Raw genomic sequence first — 13,926 nt, 5'->3', positions numbered from 1 at the left:
TGTTATGAGGTATGGATAAATTCCATTCCTAAACAAGACAGCATACACAAGAACACATTACAGTAAATACTAGTAACATTCCCAGTTCCTATATAATCAAAGATTGACTTACTTAGGAAACACATTTGCTGGATTTGTAGAATAAGAACCAAACATGAGCCTACCACATCCAACACAGGAAGGAGGGGGCACCTGCGTGGCTCAGTCAGTGAAGCATCCGACTCTTGATCTCGGCTCTGGTCTTGATCTCAGGGTTCTGGGTTCAAGCCCCAAAAAATCTTAGAAAGAAATGGCTCTTAAGATGGGGGCCCCAACAGGATCTAATTTTGTATTTTACTAAGGTACAAAATGTCCCATATTGAATCCCTCTCAAAGTACAGTCCTGTTTCCACGAAGAACTGTAAAAAAGGGAAAAACACAGGTAAAGCACACACAATTCTCACAGCTGCATTTTCCGGCCCATGAATGACCGCGCTGTGCAGGCAACACACTTGCGAGTCGTGGAGAAGCATTAGAAGGAAGCGCGACTGAGGGAGGAGCCGTCCTTACAAAGTTGGGCCAAACTCTACAGACATCACCTTTTAGAGGATGAATTCACCTTTGGTCAAAAACAGGACGAAAAAAGAATTTAGAAGAAACCCTAAAAATACATACAAATGATCAAATTAGTTTTTGAAGAGCAGGCCAACGCATTACAGGGAGCAGACCTTGGGTTTCCGGTGAGCTAACAATGAAGGTAAAATACGGACTGATTAATTTCCGGTTTTAATAAGAACAGGTAGAATTGGAAATCTTAGGAGTAGGCTAAAGGTCAGGCTTTGGGATCCAGTAAACGCTGGAAAGGACTGGCTGAGACAGATTCTTCTTGTAGATCTTTGTCTCTCATTCTAAAAACATTTCTCCATCGAAGGCAGCATAATCATATGGAAGCATAAAAGGCCAAATTATTTCCTGGTGCCCAGGTGGAAGAATCAAGCACTAGAAGGTACCGGAAAGGGTCACAGAGTTTGGAAAACGGATTTGAAAGATAATTCTTTCAAACAGGACCTCATTCCTTCTCAGAGGAACACAAACATGGTAAGTCTTGGGAGAGAATTCTTACTCACTTTCAAGTAGCAAACCTACAGTCACTGAAAAGACCCGGATAGGACAGAAAAAGTATATAGGAATAGGAGCTCCCCACCCCCCCGCCCCAAGGTATGTTCCATGTTTACTCGGAGACTGACCTTCCAATCAGTAGGTTGTATTGAAATAAAGGGCTTGTTAAACATTAAAATTACACCATCAGGGTGATAGCTTTCTCCTGCTACAAGAGTTTATTGTCCCGTGTTTCAGAAAGAGTCGGAATGAAGGGCAATAAACTTCAGGTCCTTCGGGAATTTACAATAAATGCAGTGCCAGGAGTTTTTTTGAGAAGTCACAAACACAAAAACCTCACATTGTAAGACCCTAAATATGCTCTTTCATGCTTGTTCTTCTCTATCTTGTTCTGGGGCAAAGACTCAGGGGTAGAGGGAACCTTAAAATAAATACACTGATTTTTAAAAAAGAACACTTTCTCTCCCTTTCAGGGTAATATTTAAAAAAAGAAAAGAAAACAGGGGCGCCTGGGTGGCTCAGTCGCTAAGCGTCTGCCTTTGGCTCAGGGCGTGATCCCAGGGTCCTGGGATCGAGCCCCACATCAGGCTTCTCCACTAGGAGCCTGCTTCTTCCTCTCCCACTCCCCCTGCTTGTGTCCCCCCTCTTGCTGGCTGTCTCTCTCTCTGTCAAATAAAGAAAAAAAAATCTTAAAAATAAATAAATAAATAATAAAATAAGAAAACAAAACTCTGGAGGCTTCATGTCGAATTACATTATCCCCCTGAATGGACCTGATCTCATCTGAATTATGTATCAACTTACCAGTCCCTGTTAGAGGTCCCTTCAGCTGATGTGCTATGGAATCAATGGTGTCACCTCTTTCAACGGCAAAATCCTTTACTTAAGATCATTCTGTCTTCCCTTCTCTTAAACTCCTATAACATAAAGGCTCACTATACCCATTTGCAGAAACACATTATGAAGCCATAAGCTCTCAACCCCCCAACCCTTCACACACACACACGCACACACACACACACACACACACTCAAATACCAGAAGCACACAGATTTAGAAAGCGGAGCTCCTCGGACAGGGCGATGGGCCAAAATGGCTCCTCTCTGTCACTACTCCAAATTCCCACCCATGTCACCTCTCCCCTGACTCAGACTTTACGACGCGAGTCATTCCTAGCTAGGAGAGTCTAAAAGCATGACTTTAACTTCTGCTGGTACCCCACACCAAAACTCCTCGCGTCAAGATGAACTACGCCATCACACAGCAACATCGACGCGAACCACTGTTATTTTATTTTCATGTGCACTGAAAGAGGAGGCCCAAAAAAGAAACTGCTTATCGATTCCTCTGAAAATAGTAGCTACAGGATTCATTTTTTTAAAGTCCAGGAAATGTGATGTTAGCAGTCATTAATATCATCCACTATCAGATGAAAATAGGTGAGCAAAAAATAACCATGCTACACACCTATCACTCCGAACCCCGTTTAAGGCAGCACAGTTGCCAGCTCATTTCTTTGTCATCAGAAATAAACTGGACTTCTAGTTCCAGTGCCAGTTCGTTGTCAAAAAGTGCTGACATAAAATTTTCTCATGAATGCGAGTGACTGCCTTGTAACTAGACAAAACTTCTCTCTTAAAATAGAACCACAGAACTTAAGCAGCTGATCTTTATTTGCTGCGTTCTAATTTCTTCCAGTGCACTCTAGAGAAAAAAGTCTGAGTGTCTTCCCTTTGCCCTCTCTATATGGTGCTTACGGCATTTTGATTAATACCTATGTATTTAACAATATCATCCATTTATTACCACTGTAACATAAGAATCTCCAAAAAGAACATTTAGAAGACCTCTATATAGGGTTCTTTTGTAACAGTTATCTACTAACTTACTATATAGAAAGCGGTTGTCTCTTCCTATGACATCTGTCAGTCTAACACAGAGAGGCATCAACACATTATTTAATATTTGAATAATTATTTATTATTTATCCCCTCCAGTCTTCAAGTTATTTAAAATTAGAGGGTTTACCATAGAATTCTCATTGGGAAACAGTAGGAGGTTAGAAACCGCAGTGAATATATGTCTGCTTCCCCCAAAGCACTCATTGCTACTGCTTACTTTTTACTATTGTCCCTAGTTTCTATGTGTTATTCCAGGCAGATTAACCCAACTCCCATCTAGGAAAAGCAAGCATGAATCCCTGACTACACCAATCATCACAGTCCATCCCCTGGCCATAGAATTTGCTTCAGAGATGCAAAGGTGATTAAGCTGGTTCCGTCAAAGCGAGGCATAGAGCCTCTGCTCAAACTTGTGACATAAATACTCTCTCCAACAGGGTATATTGTTGCTGCATTCTGAAAGATAATTGATAATAAAAATCGAGTAATTCAATCAAACTCCTGTTTAAGCTAAGTATCACTGCTAATAAGAAAGCAGTCTATGCTAACATTGTTTTGTTGAGAAAATTCATTTTTTTCCATGGCGAGTTGTACTTAACCACCAGGCATTAGAGAGGAGGAAAGCTGGAAAATCAGGGCCCAAGTAAGAATTCATAGTGATTAAATCTGTCTGAATCCCAAGGAGGTTGTAACACATAAAATCAAATACAAAGTCATCATAGCACTTCAACTAATTTGAACATAGCACACACATACATAAAATGTTGGTTTCTATCATGTATCCCTGATGTTACAAGACTGGCAATAAAACACAATTTTACCAAGGATTTCAATGGGAAAAAAAAAGCGCCACTGACCAATTGTACTCCAAGTCTCAAAAATATCAAAGAAATATAATCCAGGTAGAGAAAATCCAAATATTAAAATCATTATTTGAGGAATGGCCCTTATAAATGCAGTCACTGAATATAAGAATTCAGAAAAAAATATGTAATTGAATTTACCAACTTTCTTAAAAGCACACCCAGCCAGTCTTTGCTTAAGATTCTTTCCATTCTTCTGTCACATCTTCAGTCTCCTGTTCATCTGCACATTGAAAACAATAACCAGAGTTGTTAAGCAATCAGAAATGTGTGCATAATTAAGAAAAATCATTCAACCTCCAGAACAGTGAGTCATTTTACACACGAGACAATAGCCATTCTCATTTAATATTAATTTGAACACTCGTCACAGGCTGCATACAAAGTTTACAAGAAAAAACAAAAGAGAAGGTGCTCGCCTTCATTTAGCTTACAGCCAAGACAGAACTTTCTAGGTTTTAAGAACTAAAATGGTTATGGATTTGGAGATGGCATCAACTTTCGTTGTTGCTTGTTTTGCATTGTTTCTGGGAAGCAGGTTGAAACCAAAAGTAAATGTGGTATTCAGGGTGGATGGGTATTGCTCATCGGCCATTTCTTCACTGTGTGAGGAAAGAAATGTGACACTAACAGAAATGACACGGAAAGATTCCCCCAGCCTTCGTGAGAAGGTTACCAGAAAAGGCAGAAGAGATAAGAGAACCAACTAAAAGAAGACAATACAATTAAATCCAGAAACCAGAAAAACTGAAGCCCTCATCCATCACTGGTGGGAATGTAAAATGGTGCAACCACTTCGGAAAACAGTCTAGCAGGTCCTCAAAAAGTTACCATAGACCCGATAATTCTGCTCCTACGTATATGCCAAAGGGAAATGAAAACATACATCCACCCAAAAATCTGTAGGCCAGTTTGTTTTTTTTTTCATTTTATTCATTTGGGACAACTGAGTGGCTCAGTCGGCGAGGTGTCTGCCTTCAGCTCAGGTCATAATCCCGGGGTCCTGGGATCGAGTCCTGCATCGGGCTCCCCTGCTCAGCAGGGAGCCTGCTTCTCCCTCTGCCTGCCGCTCCCCCTGCTTGTGCTAGGTCTTTCATTCTTTCTTTGTCAAATACATGAACAAAATCTACTTTAATTTTTTTTTACAGATTTTGTCAGAGAGAGAGCGCAAGAGCACAAGCAGGGGCAGCAGCAGGCGGAGGGAGAAGCACACTCCCCACTGAGCAGGGAGCCCCATGCAGAACTCAATCCCAGGACCTTGAGATCATGACCTGAGCCAAAGGCAGAGGCTTAACCGACTGAGCCACCCAGGTTCCCTGGAGGCCAGTTTTCATAGCAGCATTACATACAACAGCTAAAAAGTAGAAACGACCCAAATGTCCACCCACTGACGAATGGATAAAGAAAATGTGGGATAGCCATACAAGAGATTACCATTCCACATAAAAAAGAACGTCTCAAACTNCATGAACAAAATCTACTTTAATTTTTTTTTACAGATTTTGTCAGAGAGAGAGCGCAAGAGCACAAGCAGGGGCAGCAGCAGGCGGAGGGAGAAGCACACTCCCCACTGAGCAGGGAGCCCCATGCAGAACTCAATCCCAGGACCTTGAGATCATGACCTGAGCCAAAGGCAGAGGCTTAACCGACTGAGCCACCCAGGTTCCCTGGAGGCCAGTTTTCATAGCAGCATTACATACAACAGCTAAAAAGTAGAAACGACCCAAATGTCCACCCACTGACGAATGGATAAAGAAAATGTGGGATAGCCATACAAGAGATTACCATTCCACATAAAAAAGAATGGAGTACGGACACCTGCTACAACATGGGTGAACCTTGGGAACATTTTGCTAAATGTGAGAAGTCAGACACAAAAGGTCACATATTGTTATGATTCTGTTTAGATGAAATGTCCAAACTAGGCAAATTCACGAAGACAGAAAGCAGATTACTGGTTGCCTAAGGCTGGGGGCATTGGGGGAACATGGGGCATCACTACTAATAGGTACACCATTTGTTTTGGGGCTGAGGAAAATGTCCAATTGAGAGTGGTGATGGATGCACAATTCTGTGGCTATAAAAACCACTGCATTGTAAAGTGCTGTTGAAGAGTGGCCAAAAAATGTTCTGTCCACATTCTAGTCCCTCGAGTCTGTGAACGTTACCTTACTTGGGAAAAGGGTCTCTGCACATGTAACTGTTAAGGGTCTTGACATGAGAAGATCCTGGACTAATGCAGGTGGCCTGGAGGCTCAGTAACAAACGTCCTTACAAGAGAAAAAGCAGAGGCAGACTGGAGACACACACCCAGAGAAAAAGACAATGTGACAACAGAAGCAGAGATTGGCATGATGTGGCCCCAAAGCGAGAAAGCCAAAGAATGTCAAAAGCCTGAGACACGGGAAGAAGCAAGGAGGCACTTTTCCCCAGAGCCTCCAGGCAGAGTATGGCCTTGCTGACTCTTAGATTTCAGACCTCAGGCCTCCAGATCCTTGAGACAGTAAATTTCCGTTGTGATCATTTGTTGTGGTACCATAAGAAACAAACACCAGTATGGAAAATATATGTCAATAATGCTGTTATTTTTAAAAATCACCCTAATCATTAAAGACAAATGATTTGGAGTCTCAGAGAGTGAACTGAGAAATGTACTGATATTTTCAACACATGGATGAAAAATATTGCAGGGATTAAGGAGGGCTAGAGGAGCCGCAGACCTCAATATCCCACACGTGAGAGTAGGAACGATAGGAGCCGCCCAGGCCTTCCCAGGTACTCTCTCTTCTATCTGGAGTGTTGCTCTTCTTGCCCACCCAGTACACGGCCCTCACCCTTGGAGGCGCAACTTGAATGTCACTTCCCCACCTCCTCAGTGTTCGTCACTCCCTCTGTAGTGTGCTTTCGTGTCTTTTGTGCTGAAGCTCTTACTACTCCTGTCTCGCCGCTGCTGTGATTATCTGCTTAAGGGCCTGTCTTCATCAACAGACGATGAAATAATTCAGAGTTGGGATTGTGTCCTATTCCTTATATCCTAGAACAATGCCCTTAATGAATGAACACTGATGTCCAGAGCCGATCCCTAGAAATACACTTAATTCATCTGGGATGGAACAAAGGCATTCACCTGTTTTTAAATCTCACCAAGTGATTCTAATATGTTGCCAATGTAAGAAGCATTGCCTAAGGGATGGACTTAGTATAGCTTAATGTGCCAGACAGATCTGCAGCAGAAGCCAAGTAGAGAGATCCAGAATCAAAAGTATATGGAGCACAGATGATCCCATACTGGTTATGTGTGTCTCCGAATATCAACCATGAAAGAGCTGAGAACTCAAGTTAGGGCTGCTTGCTCTTGGTGACTAAAGGGAAGGTTACCCAAAAGCAGGACAGGAGGAATGTTTAGAGAGATAAGACAATCTGGAGAAGGTAGTATCTTCATTAAAATTAAATTTAAGAATAAAAAGTAGGGATTGAGCAGATGGAAAAGAAGATAATTTCTGACATTATTTTCACCACCATATAGATAATCCTGCAGCAGAGTGACCCGTAAACCATCTAGTCCAGAGCTTCTCACACTTCAACAAGTGCACAAATCACCTGCTGGGGCATCTTGTTAAAATGCAGGCTCTGAGACAGTGGGCCTGGAGCAGGGCCTGGGACTCTGCATTTCTAATAAGCTCCCAGGACTGCTGGTCCATAGACCTAGTCCACAGTTAGGATCTTAACTATGTCATTTTACCCAATTTGAATGAAGCAATGGAATCACAAGTTCTTATTAACTGATACAAGGATAATATGTTACAATTAAATACCAAAACTCTCCAACATGCCATTGGTGACACTATTAAACAAAATGATAAGGTGATATTTTNTGGAGCAGGGCCTGGGACTCTGCATTTCTAATAAGCTCCCAGGACTGCTGGTCCATAGACCTAGTCCACAGTTAGGATCTTAACTATGTCATTTTACCCAATTTGAATGAAGCAATGGAATCACAAGTTCTTATTAACTGATACAAGGATAATATGTTACAATTAAATACCAAAACTCTCCAACATGCCATTGGTGACACTATTAAACAAAATGTATGAGTAGATGAGAAAAATAATCAGCGACACATATTTACATGAAAAGCCCACCTCAAACCAAGAATGAAAGCATGAAAGAAAATTAGTTGAAAGCAACTTATAAAGATAAATTCATTGAATATAAACTTACTAAAGTTTTCTATCAAAAGGTAATGAACACTGGAAATTTCTCAAATAGCAACTCTGATATTTTGATCAAATAAATTTTGGGGAGTCGATTAAGTTACTAAGAACATCTGAAAAGCAATGAGTAGCCTTGAAAAAGAATTTAACAAATAATAACCAGGAGGCCTGAAGGCACACACAGTTTGAGAGAAAGAGAACTCCATCAAAGCAATGATGAGTTAAAGGTTTCCCTAAGAGCAAGCCAACATATTTTTTAATGGAAAAAAAAAAAGTTAGCTAATAGTGTTACTTTTTTAGAATCTCAGCGCTCCACTACAAACCAGAAAGCCTGTATTACAACAAAGAAAACTTTCTCAAAACAATCTAGTGCCTTCGAAACTGTCCAGGTAGTCCGAGTAAGGACATACACTAACACACCCTTCCCAACTGCAACGTCCTTCACAAAAGTCAATCCAACTACAACCACCTGGAGTTAAGTGTGCTCAAAAGTTAGTCAGTGGTGAGTCCCTGTACTGTACACCTGAAACTAATTTAACACCGTATGTGAACTACTCTGGAATTAAAATAAATTTTAACAATAAGTAAACAGTCACAATCAAATAAACCTCCCAGTGGGCAGGACTCAACACGAAGTATCTTCAGATTGTACGGTTGTCATTGTCGGTCAACTTGTTCTGAGGACCCCAGTGGAAGAACATAATTAGCTTTCTTACATCTATACTGAAATTCATATTTCTCAAATGTGTATAGCGAAATCTTGTAGCTTGCATTAGTGTGACAGACTGAATGCTCCACACCAGGGACAGTGATTCAGCAAGTCAAGCCAGGACCTCGGACACAGGTATAAAACAAACAAGCAAACCCCCCCCCCCACCGACGATTGTGCTGCTCTGTGGTTTGGAACAGTGCTTCTCGAACCTTGCGGTAGGGGTCGTTGGGGGAGCTTATTAAAGTGCGAGTTAGGGGTCAGTGGGTTTTCTTTTTTTTTTTTTTTAAAGATTTTATTTATTTATTCAACAGAGACAGAGACAGCCAGCGGNCGGTAGGGGTCGTTGGGGGAGCTTATTAAAGTGCGAGTTAGGGGTCAGTGGGTTTTCTTTTTTTTTTTTTTTTTAAGATTTTATTTATTTATTCAACAGAGACAGAGACAGCCAGCGGGAGAGGAAACACAAGCAGGAGGAGTGGGAGAGGAAGAAGCAGGCTCATAGCAGAAGAGCCTGATGTGGGGCTCGATCCCATAACGCCGGAATCACGCCCTGAGCCGATGGCAGACGCTTAACCGCTGTGCCACCCAGGCGCCCCATGGGGTCAGTGGGTTTTCTAATAAGCCCCCAGTAACTGGGCCACACTCGAAGCAGCAAAGGCTTATAACATGGAATGGAAATCATATGGCTCCAAAGGGCCAGGCACATGAAGCAGAGAGGGACAGATGGAGGGGGCCCCATCCCCCTGGAGGTACATGCCTCCTCCAAAGGGAATGTCTGTTACTCAGCTCTCCTCACTGGTGGAAGGACCTGCTGATTTGTCAGAAAAGTCAGAAGTCCAGGCTTTTAGGGGAAATCTCCTGATTCAGTGTTAAATACAGTAGTTCCTCTTATCCACAAGGAATATATTTCAAGACCCCCAGCGGATGCCTGAGACCGTGGATAGTACCAAACCCCAGAGACACTGTGATTTTTCCTAGACATACATACCTCTGACGTTTCGTTTATAAATTAGGCACAGTAAAAGATTAAAAACAATACTAATAGAATGCAATTATAACTTACTGTACTAAAAGTTACGTGAACATGGTCTCTCTCAAAATGCCTTGTACTCGCCCTTCTCGCTGTGATGATGTGAGGTGATAAAACGCTTACGTGATGGGATGAAGGTGAATGACATGTGCATTGTGACATAGCGTTAGCCTACTATTAACCTTCTGACAACAGGCCAGAAGGAGAATCACCTGCTTCTGGAAGGCTGCTGACCATAGGCAGCTGAAACCGCAGATAAGAAGGGACTACTACTATCCCACGTGAGCCGACCAAGTCCAGCCACTGACATAATCATCTTACGTGGACTTTCTCGTTTGATCCTTATTGAAAGATTAAAACCATCTGATCTTACAGATAGGAAACCAAGGTGTAGAGAAGAGAGATTAAGTAACTTGCCTAAGATCACTGCTAATAACAGAGCAAGGATTCAAAGCCGGATCTGCCTCACCCAGAGCCCACGCTCCCAACCACCGGGCCAGATCCTGCCAGTGGGTGGGCACACCCAATCTCTCTGCTCCTCTAGGTTCTAGTCTGGGATCCTGCTACTTACCCAGACTACTGCAAGCTTTAAGTAATTAATTTGCCCTCTGGGTTTCCGCTCTCAGTTTCAATTCACAGTGACCAATCATCCCAGTTTGCCAGAGACTAAGGGTTTCCAAGGACAAGAAACATTTGGTGGTGAAACCAGGACACTCCTGAGCCAACCAAGACAGTTAGTAGCCCTAGTTTTAAAGTTATTTTTTAAAACAAACGTACCTGACTCATTCGTTATAGAAATTTTTAAGAGCACCATTCATTATATGGGTCCTATGGGAAATTCCATTTTGTTTCCCTCGAAGAGTTAGTATAGTTCTGACCCCTTTCTTTACTACATGACGGACTTGGTGTTCCTTTTGTCCTATTCTACTGTTGGTTTTGTTATTTGTATTTTCCTCTTTACTATAGGAACTTCCATTGATAAGTAGCTCAAACGCTTAGTGGGGGAAAAAAGAATACTATACGTGCAGAGATGCCTTTCTGTTGGGATTCTCTGGAAAGCAATTCAACATTAGATAACTTGATTAAATACTAGAATAACCACCGACCTGAAGGGCTTTCTCTCTAAAGTGCCAGTGTACTCAGGGGTGTCTCAGAGATGAAGTGATGGCAAAGAACGCTTACTCCCTGCTTTCCTCGCACTTGAACGTGGAGAAACTTATAGTGGGGAAGCATCCGCCCTCACTCCGTTCTGCACCGCAGTCTGCCAGGGAGAAGAGCCAGTTCCCTGATCAGTGAGTTTGGGGGAAGAAAAGGCACACTCAGCTCAGCCCCGTCCTCCACGGGACTCAGCATGCCAGCCCGCCCCGCTAAGGGCGCTTCATGGCTCCTCCACGCGAGTGGTTCCACATGGACAGGTCTCCACAGGTGAGGCTCAAGGCTTTTCACCTCCGCCAGTGGCTGGGTGTGTCGGTTCACTCGGAGGATGCAGCATTAGGAAGACCATTCAGCTGCCTGGGTGACAACAAGCCCCTCCATTTCATCAGCAATGAAGCCGACCTCCTTGCTCTGCATTCGTCAGACTCTATCTTTAAATGGGTTCTGATCCGGGCAGCAATAGAGAAGACAATATTTACCAATCCCCTAAAGCCCCAAGAGTGGGTGAGAAGAACAATGAATTTATTGGACCTTTTTTAAAAAGATTTTATTTATTTGAGAGAGAGAGCACAAGCGGGGTAGGAGGGGAGAGGCAGAGGGAGAAGCAGACTCCCCACTGAGCAGGGAGCCCAACTCAGGGCTCGACCCCAGGACCCCCTCGATCCTGAAGGCAGACACTTAACCGACTGAACCACCCAGGCATCCCTGAATTTACTGGACCTTGTATCCAGAAAGTCAAATATCAGTAGGTACCGCTAAGCCTAAAGCACAAACAAGAAAAATGCAACTTTTAATACAGCTGTGGGGCAGATCCTTATCTTTCACTGCCACAGTTTAAATTGGCCCTCAATATCCCTCAGCTGGGCTCTCTTTGAAGTTTTATCTGACTTTGCCTTTTAGAAGAATTTTAATACTTGTAACAGACTTCAGTTCCTCAAGAAAAACAAAAGATTATATCAGTAATATTGGCCATTAAAAGAGAAAATGATAACTAGCTTTTCTTAGTTCATTCCCGTCTATAGACACCTACTCTGAAATCACATTCACATGTGACTGTTTCCTAAGAAAGACCTGAACATAATGTATCAGCTGAACACACTGCAACTCCTCGTTCAAGTGACGTCCGTAAAGGGCTTTGTGCCAAGGAAGCTGGCTTGGCATTCGGTTTTGGTGTTCACTTTCGTAGAAAGCACATAGTTCCAATTTAGTATTCAGAATAAAATTGATCAGCAAAATATTTTAATCGAAAGCACTGAGGTTAGTAAAATCAAAAACTCCAACCTCAGATACACTAACATTCACTCAAAATGATAATGTGGAACCTATTCCTTGAAGTTTGTTAAATAATAAACGGAAAATAAAATACGGTTCACATATTCACCTCTCTGCCATCTTAATCCTCCATACTCACAAGGGTTGTTACAATCATTCATTAGGATTATCTGGTGCCTTCAGAGGCACGTTCTATGAAGTTATAGGTTAGCCTCCACAGCTTCTTTCCATCAAGTCACATTAAGTTCTAGTTCATTCCATCTTGTCGTGTTCTACTCGGAAACAGATATACATCAGTGTGACTCAAGTTCACACAGAGGTAAAGTCATATTTTGGCAAAGTATTGTTCTAAACCCCCTTGCACACAGACTCCATGGGAATGAGATCGTGTATGCAACAAATCATCACATCCTTATTTGGTAAGTTTGCTTATTAAGGTAGACAAAGAGGACATGCAGATACTTTTTCTAAGAAAAACCCTTTATCCGAATAGAAAGAAAATACACCGTGATCTTAGAGCAGAACAAAGTTTTCATAGCTTATTTATTAAAGGAAGATCTTTAGTGGGGAAAGGCAGAACGCACCCATCTAATTGAATTGCATGTTGTAAAAATGAACTCTCTGCTGGATACAAACTTCATAGCTTGTAAAATTTCATGAAAAAAAGAAAAAAGTTCCAAATCTTTATATAGCATGTGAGGCTTGCACAACTCTTAAGCAATACCACCTGCTTTCATTCATAATGTGAAGAATAAATGTGAAACCATATTTTCAGCATATTATTCTAAAACTGGGCAATTTAAATTTTCATTTATTAAACAGGCACTTACTTTAAGGCAGCACTTTGGACATCAAAGGAGATGTTACCATAAATCAAAAGATAGGATCTTTGTCCTCAAAAAAAATTACACAATTTTAAGGAAGGGAAGGTGTGTGTGTGCCTAACAACTTCAAGACAGTATGTCTGAAATGATCTGATAGGGGACCAATGTTCCTGGACATTCAGAGGAGAAATCAAAACTTTTAAAAAGGGAAGAAGGGAAGGTTACACTCGGAGAATGGGGTTGGGATCCAACTGCCATTGAAGGGGTACCTGTACATTCTTCTGAAGAAAGGGGTAGGGGCTATCCAGGGGCAGAGGAAAGCCCTGAAAATCCCGAGACCAGATTAGCCATAACCGGAATAACAGGTAGAGGACTAGTTAGAGACTGATTAGGAAGAGATGGAAGTCAGATTGTGGAGGCCTGGGCCAGCCAGGGAAAGAATTTGGATCACATTCAGTAGGCGCTGGAGAGCTACTGAAGTTTTCTGAGCTGCAAAGTGTGGTTATCAAAGCTGGACTTTGGAGGGCTTAGTTTGGTGGTCAATGATGGCTGGAGGTGGGGAGAAACCAGAGGTGGGGAGGATGGATCCAAGGGTTATCACAGCGGTCCAGCTGAGGCAGCAGGAAGAGAAGGGAAGGGATGGGCATAGGGGACGCTGCGGGAGCGAACAAACAATACTAAAGGTCGAAGGCGGGGAGCGAACGAGAGAGGAGATTCAATGATGACTCAAATTTTGAGCCCAGGTGATGGAGGAAACAGAAGGGAAAGAGGAAAATATGAGTTAAAAGGAAAGATGAGGAAATCAGTTTGAGGCCATAACCACACAGAGCTGTCTGGCCGGCAGTGAGAAATATGGGACT

The 13,926-nt window shown here is 42.3% G+C and overlaps 1 protein-coding gene across 1 annotated transcript in view; it reads right to left on the bottom strand.

Annotated features, from left to right (window-relative positions):
- Positions 1 to 1,758: 1,758 nt before the first annotated feature.
- The window catches only part of FSIP1 (fibrous sheath interacting protein 1), a 185,367-nt gene continuing 173,199 nt past the window's right edge, over positions 1,759 to 13,926 (bottom strand). Inside the window, 1 exon segment of the mRNA XM_019802523.2 lies at positions 1,759 to 4,085. Coding sequence (XP_019658082.2) covers positions 4,039 to 4,085 — 47 coding nt within the window. The 3' untranslated portion in view covers positions 1,759 to 4,038.

Source organism: Ailuropoda melanoleuca, chromosome 5 (genome assembly GCF_002007445.2).
Source record: "Ailuropoda melanoleuca isolate Jingjing chromosome 5, ASM200744v2, whole genome shotgun sequence".
Classification (NCBI taxonomy): Eukaryota; Metazoa; Chordata; class Mammalia; order Carnivora; family Ursidae; genus Ailuropoda; species Ailuropoda melanoleuca.
The sequence above is the reverse complement of the archived record's forward strand: the minus strand, read 5'-3'. Positions and strand labels throughout refer to the sequence as shown.